Genomic DNA, 27,679 nt, shown 5'->3' with positions numbered 1-27,679 from the left:
GCTAACAACCTTGGGGTGCTTCTTGCTAGTGGCATCGGTCAGGGGCTTCGCCAGTGTACTATAGGCGGGAACAAATTTCCTATAGTAGCCGGCGGTCCCCAGGAACGCCTGGACCTGCTTTTTCGTGATAGGTCGAGGCCATGCCAGGATGGCGTCCACCTTTCCCGTGTCAGGTTTCAGGGTGTTACCCCCCACCCGGTGACCTAAGTACTGCACCTCGGTCATGCCAATCTGACACTTACTCGGTTTAACCGTCAGATTGGCCATGGCCAGCCTCTCTAGTACCTGGGACAGGTGTTTGAGGTGTTCTTCCCAGGTGGGGCTGAACACCGCAATGTCATCCAGATACGCTACAGCGAACCCTTGCATTCCCTCTAGCAGGTCGTTCACGGCCCGCTGAAACGTGGCGGGGCGTTCTTCATCCCAAAGGGCATCATCGTGAACTCGAAGAGGCCGAAAGGGGTGATGAAGGCCGACTTTTGCCTCGCGTCAGGTGCAAGTGGTATCTGCCAATACCCCCGGCTCAGATCCATGATTGATAGGTACCTGGCTGATGCCAGTGTATCTAGCAGCTCATCAATGCGAGGCATGGGGTAGGCGTCTGTAGTGGTGATGGCGTTCAGTTTCCGGTAGTCTACGCAGAACCGAGTTGTCTGGTCCTTCTTGGGGACCAGGACAACAGGGGCTGCCCAGGCACTACTGGACTTTTGAACCACCCCTAACTCCAGCATCTCCCTCACCTCCTTCTGCATGTCCGCCTGTACCTCGGGAGAGACACGGTAAGCGGATTGCCTGATGGGGGGATGGGTACCTGTATCTACCCCATGCACCGCCATACTGGTCCGCCCCGGGATACCGGAGAAGGTGTGCTGGTACTGGCCCAGCACCTCTGTAACTGCTCTTGCTGGGCTGAGGCGAGCTGTGGATTGACGTTTAGGTCGCCGTCCACATCTCGTACGTCAGCCAGCAGGTCTAACAGGGGGTCTGCCTCTCCCTGCTCTAACCGGCTGCACACTGGCAGCGCATACTGGGTCCTGTCATGGTGGGCCTTCAGCATGTTTACATGAAAGCTCTTCTGCTTCCTGCCCCCCATGTTCACTAGATACGTCAGAGGGTTTAACCGCTGCACTACAGTAAAAGGCCCCTCCCAGGCTGCTTGCAGCTTGTTCTGCCTCACGGGAAGAAGGGCATATACCTTGTCACCCACATCAAATGACCGCTCTCCAGCAGTGCGGTCGTACCATGCTTTTTGTTTGGCCTGAGCCTGGGCCAGGTTGTTGGTCACTACTGCGGACAGGGACTCCATTTTGTCCCTGAACTTGAGGACGTAATCGACCACGGAGACATCAGTGGGGTCGCCCTTGCCCTCCCATGTCTCCCGCATCAATTGTAAGGGTCCTCGGACATTCCTCCCATACAGGAGTTCAAACGGGGAAAACCCGGTTGACTCCTGCGGCACCTCCCTGTACGCAAACAACAGATGAGGCAGGTATCGTTCCCAGTCCCCACCTTGCGACTCAACAAACGTGGTCAGCATTTGCTTCAGCGTCCCGTTGAACCGTTCACACAGTCCATTGGTCTGCGGGTGGTAGGGACTGGAGACAATGTGCGTCATGTGTATCTTTTTGCACAGGGCCTCCATGAGTTCGGACATAAACTGGGATCCCTGATCGGAGAGCATCTCCGCAGGGAACCCGACTCGGGAGAAAATGTTAAGTAGCGCGTCTGCTACCTTGTCCGCCCTCAGGGAGGAAAGCGCCATGGCCTCAGGATAGCGGGTGGCGTAATCCACCACCGTCAGGATGTACCTTTTGCCACTGCTGCTGGGAGTGGGCAATGGTCCAATTATGTCGACTGCCACTCTGTGAAAGGGCTCACCTATGATTGGCAGTGGACACAAGGGAGCCTTGCGGGGGTTCCCAGCCCGTTTTACCTTTTGGCAAACAGTACATGAGCGGCAATAGTTGGTCACATCGATCCGCATCCTGGGCCAGTAGAAATGACCCTGGATACGGTCAAGTGTCTTGTGGATTCCCAAGTGCCCTGCCAGGGGAATGTCATGTGCGGACTTCAGCACATGCCCCCGGAAGGCACTGGGTACCACAAGCAACTTGGTACCCACACTTGTTTCACCTTCGGTGGGCTGTACAGGCTCGCTGTACAGCTTACCACCTTCCCAATATACCTTGAAGGTATCTTCATTCGTGAGGGGCTCCGAAGCCTGCCTTCTGAGTGCCTCGAGGCTAGGGTCAGTCTGGAGTGCTTGCACAAATGCAGCACTCTCGCTCTCAGCCAGCTGGCCCGTGGCATATGCAGTTAGTGGCTGAAGGCTACCATCCCTGTGGTCAGAGGAGGGGGAGGAGGCCGGAACCTCTTCCACCTGCTCTGAGCCCAGGTTCTGAGCAGCGCGGCTGCGTGTTACTGCCAGTACAGGTACACCTTCAGACTGGCACATACTGGCATTACTCACATCCTGGCTGCATGCATGAATTACAGTGACAGGTACAACAACATTTTCATCACAAACAATCGGTATATCAAACACCGGTACCTGTGACACAGGTACTATTGGACTCGGTACCCCGGGACTGGGCACATTCAACCCACCTCCCCCCTGTTCTTGCCCCTTGGTGCAAAGTACCTTAGTGTGGGCGGAGAGTCCGTCTCCCTCCTGGCAGTCTGAGGGGCTTGGGGCAGGTTCATAATAGGACACAAGCTTGCCCAGGTCGGTCCCCAACAAAACTGGGACCGGCAGTTGGTCCAGGACCCCAACAACCTTCTCTTGAACCCCCACCCCCCAATCGATGGACACCCGAGCCTGGGGAATGCGAGAAAGAGTGCCCCCCACTCCAGTGAGGGTAAGGTATTTGTCAGGGAGGATATTTTCCGTCGGGACCAGGTGCGCACGCACCAGGGTGACATCCGCTCCAGTGTCGCGGAAACCGGTAACAAGCTGGTCGTTCACTGTAACCAGCTGGTGGTTGCTCGTAGCGGAGTGGATCCCTCTCCCACCTGCGAACATGACGTTGTTGGGTGCTCCCGGCTGGGGTGCGCTGGCTGGCGGCAGTTGCCGTGGGCGAGGTGTAGGTGGTGCAGGAGCTGGCGCGGTCTGCCTCCGCTCCGGGCAGTTAAACTTCATGTGTCCGGGCTTGCGGCAAAAGTGACAGGTGATGCCCTCTGTTACTGCAGGCCTGGACGCAGCAGCTGCGCTGGAGGGCCTCTGGGGCGCACGGCTCACAGAGGTAGGAGAGTCTGCAAAATTGTGGGACTGACCTCCTCTCCAGCTAGATGGGGCAGTCCTGCGGGTCTCCGGCACCCTGGTCGTTGCAAAGGTCTCAGCGAGGTCTGCAGCGACCGTCGCTGACGCCGGTCGGCGCTCCAGCACAAACTGGCGTACATCAGCCGGGCAAATGTTCAGAAACTGCTCCAGGACGATTAAGTCCTCCAGGACACCGTAAGACCCTTTAGTGAGGCCTAGCGTCCACTGGCGGAGTGTGGTGAGCAGACTGCTGACCACATCTTGATAAGAATCAGTAGATTTTTTCTGCCAGGACCTGAACCTTTTCCGGTAGGCTTCTGGCGTCAGCTGGTACTTAGTGATTATAGCCTCCTTTATAGCGGTATAATCATTGTCCATTTCCACAGGCAGCTCTGAGAAAGCATCAAGCGCTTTGTAGCGCAGCAAGGGTGTCAGATGTCTGGCCCACTGGTCTTGGGACAGACGATACTGACGGCAGGCCTTTTCGAAAGACCGCAAAAACAAGTCAATGTCAGTGTCTTTTTCGATAATAGCAAATTTAAATTTTGCACTTACTGGAGCGGCAGTCCCTTCAGCAGGGAGGCTGGGCGTTGAACTCCGGCTGGCTTGCTGCACTTTCGCCATGTTCAGCTCATGCTGTCGTCTCTCCCGCACCTCTGCAGATTGGCGTTCCTCTCGCTTTTGCTCCGCCATGTACTGCAGGTACTTGTCCACATCAGTTTCCATCAGCTTTTGCAATGCCTGCTGCATTACTGGATCAACATAACTGGACAGTCCAGTACTGGCCGGTTCCAGGCGAGTACTTTCAGGGGTTCTGGGGTCGGGGATCACACTGACAGCCTCCTGCGTATCTGTTGCCGCATTGCCCGCGGGTTGCTCAACCTCGGTACGCACAGGATCTTCAGTCTCTGGTTCCCCTCGACTTGCGTTAGATGAGCCGGTGTCCTCCACAGTGGACACCTCCAGCGTCCGCAGATTCTGGCTATCCCATCGGTACAAGTCCGTTATCAGGTCCTGCTGTTTCTTGCCGCGGATGTCCATGCCTCTCGCCTCGCACAGACTCTGCAGGTCGGATAGGACCATGACCTTGTAATTCCCGGACATTTCCATGCCAAATAAAAGAAAACTTAGGGGAGGGGTACTGGTTACACAGTCTCTCTGTATATATGAAAAATATATTGCACTCAGTCACTACCAACGAATTAGTTCGTTTCTCGATAGGGCTAATTCGATAGCCCTACCTGAGATACTATCAGCACACACAGATCCCAAACGCTGCCGACCACTGTCACAAGAGCCCCACTGGCCGTGAACACGCAAAACCGTCCGATCCGATTCTAGCACACAGATTGAGAGCTATGGACGCAAGCTGCGTAGAATTGGCGGAGTTTGAGCGTCACGACGCAGTAGGGAGCCTGTGAGGTTACGAAAATACACTTTTACTCCAACCCAGGGGTAGATTTGCCACCATCTCTGTTTTCTATCAGCCCAGAGAAAACTGCTAACTGGCTATAGACCTGTGAAACAAACAACCGGTTAAAACTGTGCAATTCCTATCTATCTATCAAAACAGTAGCGTCCCTTCGGAAGTTTAGGTCTCGTCTGTGTATACTGAATAGAAGGTTTTACTGAGAGGTAAAGACCTTTTAAAAAGCCTTTATTTGTTACAATATAAATAATTAATATATACAGACAATCGTGAACAATTAAACGATGAGAGACAGTGATAACACAGTACATAAAAGAAAAAGGGATAAAAAGAACGAATACTTATGATTCTGTGGAAAGTCCGTTCGGGAAAAGACAAAGTTCCTTTGTTGCAGTTAGTTCGCAATATGGCCGAACCACATGGCCGTTGCTCCGCCTGCAAGATGGCCACTGCTATTTCCCCAAGCAGTGGCAGTCTTTTCGGTATGATGGAAAGTGGGGGAATTGGCTGGGGGTCCTCATGCAATCAGTTTTGAGCACTGACATTTCTGGGCGGAGTCTCAAGCTCAGCCCAGGGGCGTGTCAGGCAGTGAGTTCTCAGGGGAGGAACTTCCAGCCATCCACAAAATATGTCCAATTTCATACCCCGCCGGGGTTTTGTCGCACATGCAAACCGATTTCATATTCAGATTGGGCTGAGAATACACGTTCATAGGACATCAAACTTGCAATATTTGGGGCGCACGGGGACCCCATTATTCATATCTCAGCCCCTGCTCGGGTTACCTGGCTATGTCTAGTATCACCATATTCTCCAGAATTAGGGAAACAAAATTATGTAATTTTCATATTCCTCCCATGGATGGTATTTGCAAAATGTGACAAAGTTATCAACACCATGCATTCCATACTCAGTTTAGTCGGTGCCGTCAAGACTGGGAGGAATGTAGGTGTCAATAGACCTCATGCTGTGCTAGCTTCCCCTGTTGAATAGACTCTGTTGGTATTTCAGCTCTGCCCAATTAGCACATTAGTGTCACCAGAGCTTTTCCGGGAGCCTTAACAGGATTTCTTGCTAAACCAGGTTGCTTTAGCCATATGCTAACGCAGGCCCATTCAGCCCTCATGGCAAAAGGGGGGGGAAGGCAGGAAGGAAAAACTTCTATTTTAAAAATAAAGAATGTCAGTTTTCCGATCACGGTTGCGATCGGACAATCGGCCGCGAATCCTCGGACGACTGGGCGTCGCCCGGCGTCACACTCTCCTCTCCTGATGCTATGGACTCTCCTCTCCTGATGCTATAGACTCTCCTCTCCTGATGCTATGGTCTCTCCTCTCTCCTGATGCTATGGTCTCTCCTCTCTCCTGATGCTATGGACTCTCCTCTCCTGATGCTATGGTCTCTCCTCTCTCCTGATGCTATGGTCTCTCCTCTCTCCTGATGCTATGGACTCTCCTCTCCTGATGCTATGGACTCTCCTCTCCTGATGCTATGGTATCTCCTCTCCTAATGCTATGGGCTTTCCTCTCCTGATTCTATGGGCTCTCCTCTCCTGATGCTATGGACTCTCCTCTTCTGATGCTATGGACTCTCCTCTTCTGATGCTATGGTCTCTCCCTCCTCTCCTGATGCTATGCATTCTCCTCTCCTGATGCTATGGACTCTCTGGGGATCAGTCAGCCCGTTCCTAACATCTCTTTCTTGATACAGATCTGTGCAGAACAAAGCTGCTGGGACCATCTGGAGACTTCTCTTCTGCTGATGCTACAGTGGCAGCAACAAACAGCGCAGACAACTGCCTGTGGCTTCTCCAGACCCCTGGAAATCAGGTACACTTTCAGCTTGCTGCATTTTGTAATCTGCATGAGGTTCAATTGCCAGCTATTTACAAAACAAATTCCAGAGACTGGAATGGGAGCACAAAAGGTCCACTGATATATTAAGGAGCACAGAGGACCTTGGGCTCGATTCACAAAGCGGTGCTAACCCAGTTAGAGACTTTAGGCATGATGGGCCTGATTCACAAAGCGGTGATAACTCAGTTATCACGCCTAAAAGACTTTAGGCATGATAACCATTGCACCACACTGGTGAAAAGCCAGTTTAGGCGTGATAAGTTTAGGTGTGATAAGTTTAGGTGTGATAAGTTTAGGCATGTTAAGTTTAGATAAGTGTAGATAGCGTGCAAAGTCCCGCACGCAAAGCAGCGCCATTAAACTCTCTGCGAAGTTCACCAGACTTTGCTAGCACAAAACTTTCGATCAGCTGTGCACTGCGGTGCTAACTGAGTTGGTGCTTAAACTTATCGGGCTCGATTCACAAAGCGGTGATAACTCAGTTATCACGCCTAAAAGACTTTAGGCGTGATAACCTTTGCACCACTGAGTTATCACCGATTTTTGCTCTAACTCGCGCGAAGTTTCCGCGCGTACGTGCGCGCGCAAAGTCCCATAGGGCTTAATGGGAGCTTCGCGCGAAGCGGGGACGCTGCGCGCGCGTGCGCGGTTGCGCGCGCAAAAGTTTGCGCGCGGAAAATTTGCGCAAGTTGCTTCTTATCATGCCTAAAGTGAGTTTAGGCGTGATAAGGGGCTTTTCACTGGAGTGCAAACACTTTGCACCGCTTTGTGAATCAAGCCCCAACTGCGTTAGCACCGCAGTGCACAGCTGATCAAAAGTTTTGCGCTAGCAAAGTCTGGTGCACTTCGCATAGAGTTTAATGGCGCTGCTTTGTGTGCGGGACTTTGTGCGCGATCTAAACTTTTCTAAACGTATCACGCCTAAACTTATCACGCCTAAACTTATCACGCCTAAACTGGCTTTTCACCAGCGTGGTGCAATGGTTATCACGCCTAAAGGGCCTGATTCACAAAGCGGTGCTAACAGTTAGCACCCTGGTGAAAAGCCCTTTATCATGCCTAAACTCAGTTTAGGCATGATAAGTTTAGGTGTGATAAGTTTAGGCATGATGGGCTCGATTCACCAAGCGGTGCTAACCCAGTTATCACGCCTAAAGGACTTTAGGCGTGATGACCTCTTCACCACTGAGTTAGCACCGTTTTTGCCTGCACTTCGCGCGAAGTAAAGTTTTGCGCGCGCACCCGCACAGGCGCGCGCGCAAAGTCCCATAGGGTTTAATGGGCGCATCGCGCGAAGTGCGGGGCGCTTCGCGCGCACGCACGCGGGAGCGCGCGCAAAACTTTACGCGCGGAAACTTCGCGCGAAGCCCTTCTTATCATGCCTAAAGTGACTTTAGGCGTGAAGAGGGCCTTTTCACCACGGTGCTAACACTTTGCACCGCTTGGTAAATCGAGCCCGATAAGTTTAGGCACCAAGGGCTCGATTCACAAAGCGGTGCTAACCCAGTTAGCATGCCTAAAAGACTTTAGGCATGATAGCCATTGCACCATGCTGGTGAAAAGCCAGTTTAGGCGTGATAAGTTTAGGTGTGATAAGTTTAGGTGTGATAAGTTTAGGCATGCTAAGTTTAGATAAGTTTAGATCGCTTGCAAAGTCCCGCACGCAAAGCAGCGCCATTAAACTTTATACAAAGTGCACCAGTCTTTGCTAGCGTAAAACTTTTGATCAGCTGTGCACTGCGGTGCTAACGCAGTTGGCGCTTAAACTTAGCATGCCTAAACTTATCACACCTAAACTTATCATGCCTAAACTTATCACACCTAGGCCTCGATTCACAAAGCGGTGATAACCCAGTTATCACGCCTAAAAGACTTTAGGCGTGATGACCTTTTCACCACTGAGTTATCACCGATTTTTCCTGCTCTTCGCGCGAAGTTACCGCGCGTAAGCGCGTTCGCGCGTAAGAGCGCGCGCAAAGTCCCATAGGGTTTAATGGGAGCTTCGCGCGAAGCGTCGGGTGTTGCGCGCGCACTTACGCGCGTACGCGCGGCAACTTCGCGCGAGTTTCTTCTTATCATGCCTAAAGTGACTTTAGGCGTGATAAGGGCCTTTTCACCATGGTGCTAACACTTTGCACCGCTTTGTGAATCGAGCCCCTAAACTTATCACACCTGGGGCTCGATTCACCAAGCGGTGCTAACCCAGTTATCACGCCTAAAGGACTTTAGGCGTGATGACCTCTTCACCACTGAGTTAGCACCGTTTTTGCCTGCACTTCGCGCGAAGTTATCGCGCGCAAAGTTTTGCGCGCGCACCCGCACAGGCGCGCGCGCAAAGTCCCATAGGGTTTAATGGGCGCATCGCGCGAAGTGCGGGGCGCTTCGCGCGCACGCACGCGGGAGCGCGCGCAAAACTTTACGCGCGGAAACTTCGCGCGAAGCCCTTCTTATCATGCCTAAAGTGACTTTAGGCGTGAAGAGGGCCTTTTCACCACGGTGCTAACACTTTGCACCGCTTGGTGAATCGAGCCCCTAGGGCTCGATTCACCAAGCGGTGCAAAGTGTTAGCACCGTGGTGAAAAGGCCCTCTTCACGCCTGGGGCTCGATTCACCAAGCGGTGCAAAGTGTTAGCACCGTGGTGAAAAGGCCCTCTTCACGCCTAAAGTCACTTTAGGCATGATAAGAAGGGCTTCGCGCGAAGTTTCCGCGCGTAAAGTTTTGCGCGCGCTCCCGCGTGCGTGCGCGCGAAGCGCCCCGCACTTCGCGCGATGCGCCCATTAAACCCTATGGGACTTTGCGCGCGCGCCTGTGCGGGTGCGCGCGCAAAACTTTGCGCGCGATAACTTCGCGCGAAGTGCAGGCAAAAACGGTGCTAACTCAGTGGTGAAGAGGTCATCACGCCTAAAGTCCTTTAGGCGTGATAACTGGGTTAGCACCGCTTGGTGAATCGAGCCCCTAAACTTATCACACCTAAACTTATCACGCCTAAACTGGCTTTTCACCAGCATGGTGCAATGGTTATCATGCCTAAAGTCTTTTAGGCATGCTAACTGGGTTAGCACCGCTTTGTGAATCGAGCCCCTAGGGCCTGATTCACAAAGCGGTGCTAACAGTTAGCACCCTGGTGAAAAGCCCTTTATCATGCCTAAACTCTGTTTAGGCATGATAAGTTTAGGTGTGATAAGTTTAGGTGTGATAAGTTTAGGCATGATAAGTTTAGGTGTGATAAGTTTAGGTGTGATAAGTTTAAGCGCCAACTGCGTTAGCACCGCAGTGCACAGCTGATCAAAAGTTTTACGCTAGCAAAGACTGGTGCACTTCGTATAAAGTTTAATGGCGCTGCTTTGCGTGCGGGACTTTGCAAGCGATCTAAACTTATCTAAACTTAGCATGCCTAAACTTATCACACCTAAACTTATCATGCCTAAACTTATCACACCTAGGGCCTGATTCACAAAGCGGTGCTAACAGTTAGCACCCTGGTGAAAAGCCCTTTATCATGCCTAAACTCAGTTTAGGCATGATAAGTTTAGGGGCTCGATTCACAAAGCGGTGCTAACAGTTAGCACCCTGGTGAAAAGCCCTTTATCATGCCTAAACTCAGTTTAGGCATGATAAGTTTAGGTGTGATAAGTTTAGGTGTGATAAGTTTAGGCATGATAAGTTTAGGTGTGATAAGTTTAGGCATGATAAGTTTAAGCGCCAACTGCGTTAGCACCGCAGTGCACAGCTGATCAAAAGTTTTACGCTAGCAAAGACTGGTGCACTTCGTATAAAGTTTAATGGCGCTGCTTTGCGTGCAGGACTTTGCAAGCGATCTAAACTTATCTAAACTTAGCATGCCTAAACTTATCACACCTAAACTTATCATGCCTAAACTTATCACGCCTAAACTGGCTTTTCACCAGCATGGTGCAATGGTTATCATGCCTAAAGTCTTTTAGGCATGCTAACTGGGTTAGCACCGCTTTGTGAATCGAGCCCCTAAACTGGCTTTTCACCAGAGTGGTGCAATGGTTATCATGCCTAAAGTCTCTAACTGGGTTAGCACCGCTTTGTGAATCGAGCCCCTAAACTTATCACGCCTAAACTGGCTTTTCACCAGCATGGTGCAATGGTTATCATGCCTAAAGTCTTTTAGGCATGCTAACTGGGTTAGCACCGCTTTGTGAATCGAGCCCCAGGTGTGATAAGTTTAGGGGCTTGATTCACAAAGCGGTGATAACCCAGTTATCACGCCTAAAAGACTTTAGGCGTGATGACCTTTTCACCACTAAGTTATCACCGCTTTTTCCTGCTCTTCGCGCGAAGTTACCGCGCGTACGCGCGCGCGCGCAAAGTCCCATAGGGTTTAATGGGAGCTTCGTGCGAAGCGTCGGGTGCTAAACTGAGTTTAGGCGTGATAAAGGGGTTTTCACAGGCGTGCAAAGTGTTTGCACCGCTTTGTGAATCAAGCCCTAGGTGTGATAAGTTTAGGCGTGATAAGTTTAGGTGTGATAAGTTTAGGCATGCTAAGTTTAGATAAGTTTAGATCGCTTGCCAAGTCCCGCACGCAAAGCAGCGCCATTAAACTTTATACGAAGTGCACCAGACTTTGCTAGCGTAAAACTTTTGATCAGCTGTGCACTGCGGTGCTAACCCAGTTGGCGCTTAAACTTATCATGCCTAAACTTATCACACCTAAACTTATCATGCCTAAACTTATCACACCTAAACTTATCACACCTAAACTTATCATGCCTAAACTGAGTTTAGGCATGATAAAGGGCTTTTCACCAGCGTGCTAACTGTTAGCACCGCTTTGTGAATCAGGCCCATCATGCCTAAACTGAGTTTAGGCGTGATAAAGGGCTTTTCACCAGCGTGCTAACTGTTAGCACCGCTTTGTGAATCAGGCCCCTAAACTGGCTTTTCACCAGCGTGGTGCAATGGTTATCATGCCTAAAGTCTCTAACTGGGTTAGCACCGCTTTGTGAATCGAGCCCAATGTATTTATAGCCCATACAGATTTTTTTTGTAGACAGTTTTTCACTATGAAACACTCATTGGAACCCCTTGTGGTTGGAGGAGGAGAGGTTTGGCTGTTGGGAGAGGGTTTTGCTTTGTTGGCTGTGATAATATTGACTAGTCTTCCACCAGAACTGCTTCTATGACATGTAGTTTATAAGTTTAAAAAGAGGCAGCATGTTCTTGAAAAAAAAAGATGATGCCTTCATTTCTGACAACAGTCTGTATGGCCCTAATAATCCTTAATTTTGTTTTGGCCTGCAGTGGTTTTCACCTTCATGGCGAAAGCAATTTTCCCCTGTAGCACTCCCCCTATTAATTCACCAATAACTTTATCACTACTCATCACATGTAGATGATCTATATCTTGTTTTTTTTCACCACAAATTAAGCTTTTTGTGGGCGATACTTGTTTTCAGTAATTACTTTATTTTCTATGCATTTTAAAGACAAATACAAAAAAAAAAATACACTATTTCTTGGACTAAGTCCATCACCTATAGTTTTAAAATAAGCAATGCTAATGTAAATAAAAGCCATGCATTGTACTTGCCCATTGGTCCCGGCTATCACAAGGTTTAAATTATGTCCCTAGTACAATGTATGGTGCCAATATATTATATGGAAATAAAGGTGTATTTTTTTTGTCCCGTCAATTGTAAGCTCTTTTGTACTAAAATAATAGTAATATACCCTCATAACATACATAGCAAAAAATTAGTTGTGGATTTTTTGTACTGTTTTTTTCCCCCATCTGTTTGCTTGGTAACTGGGGTGGGGTGGTTAGACTTGAGGTAAGACGGGTATACTTGACCAGAACAGGTGTAACTCAAGTAAAAATACAAACTTTTATTTGTAATATTTTCTGAGTTTCTAATGAAATAAAATGAATTTATTTAACCTTCCCTTTGTGTCTTTACTTCATCTGATTATTGTTTCTATAATTACAGATTCTCCTGAACTTCAGCCAGTTTGTTTGTCAGATCAACAACTGCAGCGATGAGATTAACATCTACGATGGAGTAAACAAGGACGCCGCCCTGCTGGCCACAGTCTATGCTGACCAGCCCCTTCCTGTGCTAGTGTCATCCTCCTCATTCCTTCTCCTGGAATACATCACTGCTGCACCTGGTCAGAGCAGCTTCAGTGGATCTTACAGCTCTGGTGAGTATCCAACCAGCTAGATGTCCAGTCATCAGACATTATCCTCCATTGTTTACATTATCCCTTGCATTAGAGGGGCTATGGAAGCAGTCATATTGGCCTCCTAATAAAAAATGCCAGTTTCCTGACTGTGATGTACATTCACTGACTAGAATACTTTCCGAATCCCTTCCCTGGAGCCTGTATACCGATCTGGTGTTCTGAACAGGGATGAGTGAATGAGATTGCTGAACTCAAATTCATAGCAAAGCAGGATCTTGCTTATGGTGGCCATACACGGTACAATAAAAACGTTCGATTTTCCCGTTTATTCGATCTAAATGATCGAATTGAATGAGAGTTGAAAATAATTTTTTTTTTCGATCAAGAAATTCGAACGATTATCTCGTTTTTTCGGGAAAAATGATCGGACATGCTGGAAAAATCTATATATTCGATCTAATGGAATAATCGAACTAAATTATCTAATTGAAAAATTGTACCATGTATGGCCACCTAGCAGGATTCATGTGATCTCAGCAGTAACATTCACCATGTGGTCGGCTTAGGCGAGAACAAAGATGTACAGCCCAGGGGGGCAGTAGGCGGAAAAGCATTGGAAAACTCCTTCTGCTCGGCCAGTGATTGTACCCCTTGTCCCAACAATCCATAAACATACAAAGATAGGTCAATTAATACCCCCCCCCCTCCCCCTTCCAAAATAAGATGGCCTTAGATTATAATGCCTGTTTTGCAAAAATATTTTCACAACCATTTAACCATCGCCCATGCCTAACCCTATCTACCCCCCAAGGCTAACCTTAAAGGATACCCGAGGTGACATGTGACATGATGAGATAGACATGGGTATGTACAGTGCCAAGCACACATATAACTAGGCTGTGCTCCTTTTTTACTTTCTCTTCCTGAAAGAGTTAAATATCAGGTATGTAAGTGGCAGTTCCTGTCTGAGTCAGGGCTGGGTCAGACTACAGTGTGACCCTCACTGATAAGAAATTACAACTATAAAACACTTTGCTAGCAGGAAGTGGCTTCTGAGAGCAGGAAAGAGATACAAAGGGTCACTAGTTTATAGATTTTAGCTCCTGCATACTTAAATAAATGTTTAATTGAGCAACGACAATTAAATAGGAAAAATGTAAAAAGTAGATTTAAATATAAATAAAACTGTGGAATATCTTAAAAAAGTCATTTTTAGGAAAAGGAGGATGGATACAATCGTTTATTTCATTAGTTTATTTGCACCTCGGGTGTCCTTTAATCGCCCCCCTCTCCATGTCTTTGGCATTGTGGGTGGCCCAATTTCACAGCATAGCCGTTATGTATAAAGGTGCCTATGGCAGCACACATGTTTCAGCCTCTAGCGTGTGCCCAAGTGTCCTGCTTCCACCTGGTTGGTCATATCAGATGATAGCCAGGCCTGTGAGAGATATGTGAATTAATGTGAATGCGGATGCTTGCAGCAAGAACTTAAAAAAATAAAACTAAAATCAATGTATCTCTGTGAGTGCTTTATAACTCATGTGCAACTTTCTTTCCTTTTACAGTGAACGCCGGTGGCACTTACAATTCCCCTACTGGTAATATATCTTCCCCATCGCTCCCCAGTGACTCCCCAGACAGCAGCCCGGCCTTTTATATCATAATCCCCCCGCCTGGATATAAGGTGAGCAGAACATACCTGGGAGGTTTTTGTTATTTTAAGTATTTAACCCTTTGCAGTAAAATTTATATTCTACAAACATTCTTCTGCTGCTGGCTACTGACACATGATAACCCCTGACTAATGCCCCAACTGCCCCTTCTTTTGTTCCTATTGTTGTCTTTTGGTGACCACTAAGTGGGTGTGGTCCTCAGTTGATATGAGCTGCCTCTTGATGTGCAAACAAAAACATTCTCCCAGATAACTGATGGCTGATGGCTGGGATTTATTTACCCCCCTTCCTTAGTGTCTTTACTTCTTGATCTGATTATTGTTTCCATTATTACAGATTCTCCTGAGCTTCAGTCAATTTGGCTGTCTGGCCAAGGACTGTAGCGATAAGATTAACATCTACGATGGAGCAAGTAAGAGCGCCGCCCTGCTGGCCACAGTCTATGCTGACCAGCCCCTTCCTGTGCTGGTCTCATCATCCTCATTCCTGCTGCTGGAATACATCACTGCTGCACCCGGTCAGAGCAGCTTCAGTGGATCTTACTACTCTGGTGAGTATCCAACCAGCTAGATGTCCAGTCATCAGACATTATCCTCCATTGTTTACATTATCCCTTGTATTAGAGGGGCTATGGAAGCAGCCATCCTGGCCTCCTTCTAATAAATAAAGGCCAGTTCCCTGACTGTGATGTGGAGCCACTGCACAGAATACTTTCTGAATCCTTTCCCTGGAGCCTGTATACCGATCTCATGTTCTGAACAGGGATAAGGACACAAAATTGCTGAACTTGAATTTGTAGCAAATCTCACTTAGCAAGTTTCATGTGATCCCGGGAGTCAAGCTTGCCATGTGGCTGGCTTAGTCCAGAACCAGGAAGTATGGCTCAGGGGGGCAGTGGGCTGGAACGCATCGGAAAACTCCATCTTCTTGACCAGTGATTGCTCCCGTCGCCCCAACAATCTATAAACATACAAAGATAGGTCAATTTGCCCCCCCCCCCACCCAAAAAAAAAGGCCTTAGATCATAATGCCTGTACATAGCAAGGAAATGAGCAGCGCTACTTAAAAACAGATAAGTGCCTACCTGCAAGAGAGTGCTGGAGGATGTTGGTTTCCTGTACCAGCTTGCATGCAACTTGTTAAGTACTCGTCCCTCCCACTGGGGAGAAGCCATCCTCAATGGGAGGGGACCTAACACTAACTAAATCCTAACCTATGCATATGCATAGCCTGGGCGCGCTACCAAGTAAGATTGAAAATTGCGCGAAAGGTGGATCAGCGCACCACCTCCAAATGGCCTCCAATCAGAGGTGCGCTGAGCCCCCCCAAAAACTGCAAATGCACCTTGAACCCAAACAGAAGCTGCATATACGCCAAAAGCATGGCTGTTAAGGGAGAGCAGCTGACCAAAAATGAATTAAATTAGTACATGGCAAGAAAAATGAGCAGCACTACTTAAAAACAGATTATAATGCCTGTTTTGAGACAATATTCTCACACACCAACTGGAAGTTCAGCTAATATTGGCCTCAATTCTGGAAGGGTTATCAAACAAATGACCCAAATTTTGAGGTAATTCGTGAGGTAATTTGCACATACCCGGCATCCTGGGGATCAGAGGGCCAGCCGGGAGGAGATGCTATGGGAGGAGGTGCAGCACATACCCGGCATCCTGGGGATCAGAGGGCCAGCAGGGAGGAGATGCTATGGGAGGAGGTGCAGCACATACCCGGCATCCTGGAGATCAGATGCTGGGGGCCAGCAGGGAGGAGATGCTATGGGAGGAGGTGCAGCACATACCCGGCATCCTGGGGATCAGAGGGCCAGCAGGGAGGAGATGCTATGGGAGGAGGTGCACACATACCCAGCATCCTGGGGATCAGATGCTGCAGGCCAGCAGGGAGGAGATGCTATGGGAGGAGGTGCAGCACATACCCGGCATCCTGGGGATCAGAGGGCCAGCAGGGAGGAGATGCTATGGGAGGAGGTGCAGCACATACCCGGCATCCTGGGGATCAGATGCTGCAGGCCAGCAGGGAGGAGATGCTATGGGAGGAGGTGCAGCACATACCCAGCATCCTGGGGATCAGATGCTGCGGGCCAGCAGGGGGGAGATGCTATGGGAGGAGGTGCAGCACATACCCGGCATCCTGGGGATCAGATGCTGCGGGCCAGCAGGGAGGAGATACTATGGGAGAAGGTGCAGCACATACCCGGCATCCTGGGGATCAGATGCTGCGGGCCAGCAGGGAGGAGATACTATGGGAGGAGGTGCAGCACATACCCGGAATCCTGGGGATCAGATGCTGCAGGCCAGCAGGGAGGAGATGCTATGGGGGGAGGTGCAGCACATACCCGGCATCCTGGGGGTCAGATGCTGCGGGCCAGCAGGGAGGAGGTGCTATGGGAGGAGGTGCAGCACATACCCGGCATCCTGGGGATCAGATGCTGTGGGTCAGCAGGGAGGAGATGCTATGGGAGGAGGTGCAGCACATACCCGGCATCCTGGGGATCAGATGCTGCCGGCCAGCAGGGAGGAGATGCTATGGGAGGAGGTGCAGCACATACCCGGCATCCTGGGGATCAGATGCTGCGGGCCAGCCGGGAGGAGATGCTATGGGAGGAGGTGCAGCACATACCCGGCATCCTGGGGATCAGATGCTGCAGGCCAGCAGGGGGGAGATGGTATGGGAGGAGGTGCAGCACATGCCTGGCATCCTGGGGATCAGATGCTGCGGGCCAGCAGGGAGGAGATGCTATGGGAGGAGGTGCAGCACATACCTGGCATCCTGGGGATCAGATGCTGCAGGCCAGCAGGCAGGAGATGCTATGGGAGGAAGTGCAGCACATACCCGGCATCCTGGGGATCAGAAGCTGCAGACCAGCAGGGAGGAGATGCTATGGGAGGAGGTGCAGCACATACCCGGCATCCTGGGGATCAGATGCTGAGGGCCAGCAGGGAGGAGATGCTATGGGAGGAGGTGCAGCACATACCCGGCATCCTGGGGATCAGAGGGCCAGCAGGGAGGAGATGCTATGGGAGGAGGTGCAGCACATACCCGGCATCCTGGGGATCAGATGCTGCGGGCCAGCAGGGAGGAGATGCTATGGGAGGAGGTGCAGCACATACCCGGCATCCTGGGGATCAGATGCTGCGGGCCAGCAGGGAGCAGATGCTATGGGAAGAGGTGCAGCACATACCCGGCATACTGGGGATCAGATGCTGCGGGCCAGCAGGAAGGAGATGCTATGGGAGGAGGTGCAGCACATACCCAGCATCCTGGGGATCAGAGGGCCAGCAGGGAGGAGATGCTATGGGAGGAGGTGCAGCACATACCCGGCATCCTGGGGAGCAGAGGGCCAGCAGGGAGGAGATGCTATGGGAGGAGGTGCAGCACATACCCGGCATCCTGGGGATCAGAGGCTGCAGGCCAGCAGGGAGGAGATGCTATGGGAGGAGGTGCAGCACATACCCGGCATCCTGGGGATCAGATGCTGCGGGCCAGCAGGGAGGAGATGCTATGGGAGGAGGTGCAGCACATACCCGGCATCCTGGGGATCAGATGCTGCGTGCCAGCAGGGAGGAGATGCTATGGGAGGAGATGCAGCACATATCCGGCATCCTGGGGATCAGAGGCTGCGGGCCAGCAGGGAGGAGATGCTATGGGAGTAGGTGCAGCACATACCCGGCATCCTGGGGATCAGATGCTGCGTGCCAGCAGGGAGGAGATGCTATGGGAGGAGATGCAGCACATATCCGGCATCCTGGGGATCAGATGCTGTAGGCCAGCAGGGAGGAGATGCTATGGGAGGAGGTGCAGCACATACCCGGCATCCTGGGGATCAGATGCTGCGGGCCAGCAGGGAGGAGATGCTATGGGAGGAGGTGCAGAACATACCCGGCATCCTGGGAATCAGATGCTGTGGGCCAGCAGGGAGGAGATGCTATGTGAGGAGGTGCAGCTCATACCCGCCATCCTGAGGATCAGATGCTGCGGGCCAGCAGGGAGGAGATACTATGGGAGGAGATGCAGCACATACCCAGCATCCTGGGGATGAAATGCTGCGGGCCAGCAGGGAGGAGATACTATGGGAGGAGGTGCAGCACATACCCGGCATCCGGGGATGAGATGCTGCCGGCCAGCAGGGAGGAGATGCTATGGGAGGAGGTGCAGCACATACCCGGCATCCTGGGGATCAGATGCTGCGGGCCAGCAGGGAGAAGATGGTATGGGAGGAGGTGCAGCACATACCCGGCATCCTGGGGATCAGAGGCTGCCGGCCAGCAGGGAGGAGATGCTATGGGAGGAGGTGCAGCACATACCCGGCATCCGGGGATGAGATGCTGCCGGCCAGCAGGGAGGAGATGCTATGGGAGGAGGTGACGCACATACCTGGCATCCTGGGGGTCAGATGCTGCGGGCCAGCAGGGAGGAGATGCTATGGGAGGAGGTGCAGCACATACCCGGCATCCTGGGGATTAGATGCTGCCGGCCAGCAGGGAGGAGATGCTATGGGAGGAGGTGACGCACATACCTGGCATCCTGGGGGTCAGATGCAGCGGGCCAGCAGGGAGAAGATGCTATGGGAGGAGGTGACGCACATACCTGGCATCCTGGGGGTCAGATGCAGCAGGCCAGCAGGGAGGAGATGCTATGGGAGGAGGTGCAGCACATACCCGGCATCCTGGGGATCAGATGCTGCGTGCCAGCAGGGAGGAGATGCTATGGGAGGAGATGCAGCACATATCCGGCATCCTGGGGATCAGAGGCTGCGGGCCAGCAGGGAGGAGATGCTATGGGAGTAGGTGCAGCACATACCCGGCATCCTGGGGATCAGATGCTGCGTGCCAGCAGGGAGGAGATGCTATGGGAGGAGATGCAGCACATATCCGGCATCCTGGGGATCAGATGCTGCAGGCCAGCAGGGAGGAGATGCTATGGGAGTAGGTGCAGCACATACCCGGCATCCTGAAGATCAGATGCTGTAGGCCAGCAGGGAGGAGATGCTATGGGAGGAGGTGAAGCACATACCCGGCATCCTGGGGATCAGATGCTGCGGGCCAGCAGGGAGGAGATGCTATGGGAGGAGGTGCAGAACATACCCGGCATCCTGGGAATCAGATGCTGTGGGCCAGCAGGGAGGAGATGCTATGTGAGGAGGTGCAGCTCATACTCGCCATCCTGAGGATCAGATGCTGCGGGCCAGCAGGGAGGAGATACTATGGGAGGAGGTGCAGCACATACCCAGCATCCGGGGATGAGATGCTGCCGGCCAGCAGGGAGGAGATGCTATGGGAGGAGGTGCAGCACATACCCGGCATCCTGGGGATCAGATGTTGCGGGCCAGCAGGGAGAAGATGGTATGGGAGGAGGTGCAGCACATACCCGGCATCCTGGGGATCAGAGGCTGCCGGCCAGCAGGGAGGAGATGCTATGGGAGGAGGTGCAGCACATACCCGGCATCCGGGGATGAGATGCTGCCGGCCAGCAGGGAGGAGATGCTATGGGAGGAGGTGACGCACATACCTGGCATCCTGGGGGTCAGATGCTGCGGGCCAGCAGGGAGGAGATGCTATGGGAGGAGGTGCAGCACATACCCGGCATCCTGGGGATTAGATGCTGCCGGCCAGCAGGGAGGAGATGCTATGGGAGGAGGTGACGCACATACCTGGCATCCTGGGGGTCAGATGCAGCGGGCCAGCAGGGAGAAGATGCTATGGGAGGAGGTGACGCACATACCTGGCATCCTGGGGGTCAGATGCAGCGGGCCAGCAGGGAGGAGATGCTATGGGAGGAGGTGCAGCACATACCCGGCATCCTGGGGATCAGATGCTGCTGGCCAGCAGGGAGGAGATGCTATGGGAGGAGGTGCAGCACATACCCGGCATCCTGGGGATCAGATGCTGCGGGCCAGCAGGGAGGAGATGCTATGGGAGGAGGTGCAGCACATACCCGGCATCCTGGGGATCAGATGCTGCGGTCCAGCAGGGAGGAGATGCTATGGGAGGAGGTGCAGCACGTACCTGGCATCCTGGGGATCAGATGCTGCAGGCCAGCAGGGAGGAGATGCTATGGGAGGAGGTGCAGCACATACCCGGCATCCTGGGGATCAGATGCTGCAGGCCAGCAGGGAGGAGAGGCTGTTTTGGAGGAAGCAGAAGGAAATAAATGTAGTACCAGTGCCTGCAATTAGTGTTGGGCGAACAGTGTTCGCCACTGTTCGGGTTCTGCAGAACATCACCCTGTTCGGGTGATGTTCAAGTTCGGCCGAACACCTGATGGTGTTCGGCCTTTTACTTCGGGTTCGCCCGAACTACTCAATGCCCGGCCGAACAGGGCCCTGTTCGCCCGAATACTGCCCCCCTATGGGGTCGCAGGCATAAGGGGGGAGCATGCCCCGATCGCGGGGGGAGGTCGGAAATTCCCCCCACCCCCTCCGCTAGCGCTCCCCCCTCTGCCCGCTTCCCCATAAAAAAAGTTTACGGAAAGTTACCTGCTAGTGGTGGGCTGGCTGGCTGTGGTGAGATGGATCATGAGTGGAGGAGTCCGACTAGTCTAGGAGCAGCGTTGAGGCCGGGCAGCGGGCGGTTCAGCGGTAGTACCCTTGTGGTACTTCCGCCCTTTCTCTGACCTCACGTCCTCTGCATACGAGGGTACGCGTCACGCGTATTCTCGTATGCGTCATCACGTAGAGGACGTGAGGTCAGAGAAAGGGCGGAAGTACCACAAGGGTACTACCGCTGAACCGCCCGCTGCCCGGCCTCAACGCGGCTCCTAGACTAGTCGGACTCCTCCACTCATGATCCATCTCACCACAGCCAGCCAGCCAGCCCACCACTAGTAGGTAACTTTCCGCAAACTTTTTTTATGGGGAAGCGGGCAGAGGGGGGAGCGCTAGCGGAGGGGGTGGGGGGAATTTCCGACCCCCCCCCCCCATGATCGGGGCATGCTCCCTCCCTTATGCCTGCGACCCCATAGGGCCCCCAAAACCGACATGTTCGCGGGTCCCATTGACTTGCATTGAGTTCGGGGTTCAGGCCGAACATGCCGAACATCTGGCCCATGTTCGGCCGAAAGGACCCGAACATCCAGGTGTTCGGGCAACACTACCTGCAATGCACAGCCCGATGTGTCTCTCCTCTCTGGTCCAGCTTTGCACACACACATTGGGAAGAGAGCGTCCTCAAAATCTATTGCTTCAGGCAACAAAAAGTCTAGAACTGGCCCTGGTCCTAGTTCTGACTTCTCTTATACCAGGAAGGTGAATCTGAAAGGTAAATGAGATATGTAGGATCCACATTACAGCCAGGGAACTGGCATACAGGTAGAATGATATTCAGATAGCAGCCTCCATGTCTCTCTGATGCAAGGCACATAGTTTGTGAGGGTGTTGAGCATAAAGCCATTGCTGAGCTGCATCTAATCTCTCAGAATTTCTGGTTGGCAGACATGAAATAGAGGCCTGGTGAAATGTGGGTGCCTAGGAATAGCCGACAGTACAATACCAGTATTTTACTGGTATTCTAATATTTTACAGTGGTATTTTTTATAGGGTTAGGGTAAAAATTACAGATATTTTTTCTACAGCATAACCACCAGCTCATGCCTAACCCTAACCACCAGCGCACGCCTAACCCTAACCACCAGCCCATGCCTAACCCTAACCACCAGCTCATGCCTAACCCTAACCACCAGCACACGCCTAACCCTAACCACCAGCCCATGCCTAACCCTAACCACCAGCTCATGCCTAACCCTAACCACAAGCGCATGCCTAACCCTAACCACCAGCCCATGCCTAACCCTAACCACCAGCGCACGCCTAACCCTAACCACCAGCCCATGCCTAACCCTAACCACCAGCTCATGCCTAACCCTAACCACCAGCGCACACCTAACCCTAACCACCAGCCCTTGCCTAACCCTAACCACCAGCTTATGCCTAACCCTAACCACCAGCGCACGCCTAACCCTAACCACCAGCCCATGCCTAACCCCAAACACCAGCCTATGCCTAACCCTAACCACCAGCCCACGCCTAACACTAACCACCCGCCCATGCCTAACCCTAACCACCAGCCCATGCCTAACCCTAACCACCAGCCCATGCCTAACACTAACCACCAGCCCATTCCTAACTTTAACCACCATCCCATGCCTAACCCTGACCACCAGCCCATGCGTTATGTGTAACCCTAACCACCAGCCCATGCCTAACCCTAACCACCAGCCCTTGCCTAACCCTAACCACCAGCCCATGCCTAACCCTAAGCACCAACCCATGCCTAACCCTAAACACCAGCCCATGCCTAACACTAACCACCAGCCCACGCCTAAACTTAACGACCAGCAAAAGCCTAACCCTAACCACCAACCCATGCCTAACCCTCACCACCAACCCACACCTAACTTCCTAACCACCAGCCGATGCCTAACACTAACCACCAGCCCACGCATAAACCTAACCACCAGCACTTGCCTAACCCTAACCACCAGCACATGCCTAACCCTAACCACCAGCAAATGCCTAACCCTAACCACCAACCCATGCTTAACCCTAACCACCAACCCACGCCTAACCCTATCCACCAGCCCATGCTTAACCCTAAGCATCAGCCCATGCCTAACCCTAACCACCCCACCAGCTCATGCCTAACCCTAACCACTAGCCCACGCCTAACCCTAACCACCAGCTCACGCCTAACACTAACCACCAGCCCATGCCTAACCCTAACCACCTGCCCATGCCTAACCCTAACCACCAGCCCATGCCTAACCCTAACCACCAGCCCATGCCTAACACTAACCACCAGCCCATGCGTAACCCTAATCACCAGCCCATGCCTAACCCTATCCACTAGCAAATGCCTAACCCTAACCGCCAACCCATGCCTAACCCTAACCACCAACCCACGCCTAACCCTAACCACCAGCCCATGCCTAACCCTAAGCATCAGCCTATGCCTAACCCTAACCACCCCACCAGCTCATGCCTAACCCTAACCACCAGCCCATGCCTAACCCTAACCACTAGCCCTCGTCTAACCCTAACCACTAGCCCATGCCTAACCCTAATCACCAGCCAATGCCTAATCCTAACCACCAACCCACGCCCAACCCTAACCACCAACCCACGCCTAACCCTAACCACCAACCCACGCCTAACCCTAACCACCAGCTTATGCCTAACCCTAACCACCAGTGCACGCCTAACCCTAACCACCAGCCCATGCCTAACCCTAACCACCAGCTCATGCCTAACCCTAACCACCAGCACACGCCTAACCCTAACCACCAGCCCATGCCTAACCCTAACCACCAGCCCATGCTTAACCCTAACCACCAGCCCATGCCTAACACTAACCACCAGCCCATGCCTAACCCCTAACCACCAGCTTATGCCTAACCCCTAACCACCAGCCCATGCCTAACATTAACCACCAGCCCATGCCTTACCCTAACCACTAGCCCATGTCTAACCCTAACCACCAGCCCATGCCTAACCCTAACCACCAGCCCATGCCTAACACTAACCACTAGCCCATGTCTAACCCTAACCACCAACCCATGCCTAACCTTAACCACCAGCCCACGCCTAACACTAACCACCAGCCCATGCATAAACCTAACCACCGGCACATTCCTAACCCTAACCACCAGCAAATGCCTAACCCTAACCACCAGCCCATGCCTAACCCTAAGCATCAGCCTATGCCTAACCCTAACCACCCCACTAGCTCATGCCTAACCCTAACCACTAACCCATGCCTAACCCTAACCACCAACCCACGCCTAACCCTAACCACCAGCCCATGCCTAACACTAACCACCAACCCATGCCTAACCCTAACCACCAACCCACGCCTAACCCTAACAACCAGCCCATGCCTAACCCTAAGCATCAGCCTATGCCTAACCTTAACCACCCCACCAGCTCATGCCTATCCCTAACCACCAGCCCACGCCTAACACTAACCACCAGCCCATGCCTAACCCTAACCACCAGCCCATGGCTAACCCTAACCACCTGCCCATGCCTAACACGAACCACCAGCCCATGCCTAACCCTAACCACCAGCCCATGCCTAACACCAACCACCAGCCCATGCCTAACCCTAACCACCAGCCCATACCTAACACTAACCACCAGCCCATGGCTATCCCTAACCACCAGCCCATGCCTAACACTAACCACCAGCCCATGCCTAACCCTAACCACCAGTCCATGCCTAACACCAACCACCAGCGCATGCCTAACCCTAACCACCAGCCCATGCCTAACCCTAACCACCAGCTCATGCCTAACCCTAACCACCAGCCCATACCTAACCCTAACCACCAGCCCATACCTAACCCTAACCACCAGCTCATGCCTAACCCTAACCACCAGCCCATACCTAACACTAACCACCAGCCCATGGCTATCCCTAACCACCAGCCCATGCCTAACACTAACCACCAGCCCATGCCTAACCCTAACCACCAGCCCATGCCTAACCCTAACCACCAGCTCATGCCTAACCCTAACCACCAGCCCATACCTAACCCTAACCACCAGCTCATGCCTAACCCTAACCACCAGCCCATACCTAACACTAACCACCAGCCCATGGCTATCCCTAACCACCAGCCCATGCCTAACACTAACCACCAGCCCATACCTAACCCTAACCACCAGCTCATGCCTAACCCTAACCACCAGCCCATACCTAACACTAACCACCAGCCCATGGCTATCCCTAACCACCAGCCCATGCCTAACACTAACCACCAGCCCATGCCTAACCCTAACCACCAGCCCATGCCTAACCCTTACTCCATGGCTAAATTTAACCACCCATTACCCATGCCATGAACCCACATTTCACCCTCTAGCGTGTGCCCAAATTTCCTGCTTCCACCTGGTTGGTCATATCAGATGATAGCCAGGGCTGCTGAGAGATATGTGGATTAGTGTGAATGCAGATGTTTGCAGCAAGAACTAAAAACATATAAAATGAAAAGAAAATCAATGTAGCTCTGTGAGAGCTTTTTAACTCATGTGCAACTTGCTTTCCATTTACAGTGAACTACGGTGTCACTTACACATCAGGTGCTGGTAATATTTCTTCCCCATTGCTCCCCAAGGACTTCCCAGGCAATACCCCAGCTTTCTACGTCATCAGTGCCCCGCCTGGATATAAGGTGAGAAGCACGTCACATACCTGGGAGGTTTTTGTTATTTTAAACTAACTGATGACCCGGTGTTGCCCGGGTATGTCTTTGGCTGGTGTTGGCTCCGCCCACTTTTTCTAACCCTAACACACAATTACTTAATGACCAAGTTTGTGAGCTTTGCGGTCTTTGACATTATTAATTTGCATTGAAATGAAACAAATCTGATTGGCTGTTTGTGACTCCACCCCCATTTCTGAATTCAAACCCCAGTCACCCAATGACCAACTGTACCAGGTTTGAGGCCTCTGCCATTAACAGTGCAAGAATGGCAGCAATGAAATATTCAACTTGAAAATCAATAGGTGAATTTTGATTGGCTTTAGGCCCCACCCACTTTCCTGAATATTAATCCCAGTCACCCAGTGATCAACTGTGCAAAGTTTGAGAGCCCTGCCATTATCAGTGTAAGAATGGCTGCAGTTTACATTTTCGTGGCGAAATTTGTATTTGTCTCCGCCCACTTTTTTGGTTATGGGAATAAAAAGTATCCTATATGTTATTCCAGGTAATGTACTATGTGTGTGCCAAATTTCATTCAAATCCGCTCAGCCATTGTTGCGCGATCGAGTAACAAACATCCAAACTGTAGCATTTATAAGATTAGTGAGATACTTAACTCTGTGCAGTAAAATTAATATTCTACAAATTTGCTTCTGCTGGCTACTGACACATGATAACCCCGGACTAATGCCCCAACTGCCCCTCCTTTTGTTCCTATTTTTGCCTTTTGATGACCACTAAGTGGGTGTGGTCCTCAGTTGAAATGAGCTGCCTCTAGATGTGCAAACAAAAAACATTCTCCTAGATAACTGATGGATGATGGATGGAATTTACACTCACCTAAAGGATTATTAGGAACACCATACTAATACAGTGTTTGCCCCCTTTAACCTTCAGAACTGCCTTAATTCTACGTGGCATTGATTGAACAAGGTGCTGAAAGCATTCTTTAGAAATGTTGGCCCATATTGATAGGATAGCATCTTGCAGTTGATGGAGATTTGTGGGATGCACATCCAGGGCATGAAGCTCCCGTTCCATCACATCCCAAAGATGCTCTATTGGCTTGAGATCTGGTGACTGTGGGGGCCATTTTAGTACAATGATCTCATTGTCATGTTCAAGAAACCAATTTGAAATGATTTGAGCTTTGTGACATACTGCATTATCCTGCTGGAAGTAGCCATCAGAGGATGGGTATATGGTGGTCATGAAGGGATGGACATGGTCAGAAACAATGCTCAGGTAGCCCGTGGCATTTAAACGATGTCCAATTGGCATTGAAGGTCCTAAAGTGTGCCAAGAAAACATCCCCCCACACCATTTCACCACCACCACCAGATGGCACAGTGGTAACAAGGCATGATGGATCCATGTTCTCATTCTGTTTATGCCAAATTCTGACTCTATCGAGACTCATAAGACCAGGCAACATTTTTCCAGTCTTCAACTGTCAAATTTTGGTGAGCCTGTGCAAATTGTAGCCTCTTTTTCCCATTTGTAGTGGAGATGAGTGGTACCCGGTGGGGTCTTCTGCTGTTGTAGCCCATCCGCCCCAAGGTTGTGCGTGTTGTGGCTTCACAAATGCTTTGCTGCATACCTCGGTTGTAACGAGTGGTTATTTCAGTCAACGTTGCTCTTCTATCAGCTTGAATCAGTCGGCCCATTCTCCTCTGACCTCTAGCATCAACAAGGCATTTTCGCCCACAGGACTGCCGCATACTGGATGTTTTTCCCTTTGCACACCATTCTTTGAAAACCCTAGGAATGGTTGTGCATTAAAATCCCAATAACTGAGCAGATTGTGAAATACTCAGACCAGCCCATCTGGCACCAACAACCATGCCACGCTCAAAATTGCTTAAATCACCTTTCTTTCCCATTCTGACATTCAGTTTAGAGTTCAGGAGATTGTCTTGACCAGGACCACACCCCTAAATGCATTGCAGCAACTGCCATGTGATTGGTTGATTAGATAATTGCATTCATGAGAAATTGAACAGGTGTTCCTAATAATCCTTGAGGTGAGTGTATTTATCCCCCTTCCTTTGTGACTTTACTTCTTGATCTGATTATTGCTTCCATTATT

At 51.4% G+C, this 27,679-nt stretch overlaps 2 protein-coding genes across 4 annotated transcripts in view; one reads left to right on the top strand and one right to left on the bottom strand.

Annotated features, from left to right (window-relative positions):
• Positions 1-27,679, bottom strand: part of LOC137538746 (low choriolytic enzyme-like) — a 1,161,243-nt gene that overhangs the window by 446,233 nt on the left and 687,331 nt on the right. The gene's annotated exons all lie outside the window — the stretch shown is intronic.
• The window catches only part of LOC137537975 (neuropilin-2-like), a 44,466-nt gene continuing 31,561 nt past the window's right edge, over positions 14,775-27,679 (top strand). Inside the window, exons 1-2 of the mRNA XM_068259896.1 lie at positions 14,775-14,783; positions 25,501-25,557. Coding sequence (XP_068115997.1) covers positions 14,775-14,783; positions 25,501-25,557 — 66 coding nt within the window. The remainder of the gene's footprint in view (positions 14,784-25,500; positions 25,558-27,679) is intronic.

Source organism: Hyperolius riggenbachi, chromosome 11, assembly GCF_040937935.1.
Source record: "Hyperolius riggenbachi isolate aHypRig1 chromosome 11, aHypRig1.pri, whole genome shotgun sequence".
In the NCBI taxonomy this organism is placed as follows: domain Eukaryota; kingdom Metazoa; phylum Chordata; class Amphibia; order Anura; family Hyperoliidae; genus Hyperolius; species Hyperolius riggenbachi.
Note: the sequence above shows the minus strand (reverse complement) of the source record. Positions and strands in the feature narration are given on the sequence as shown.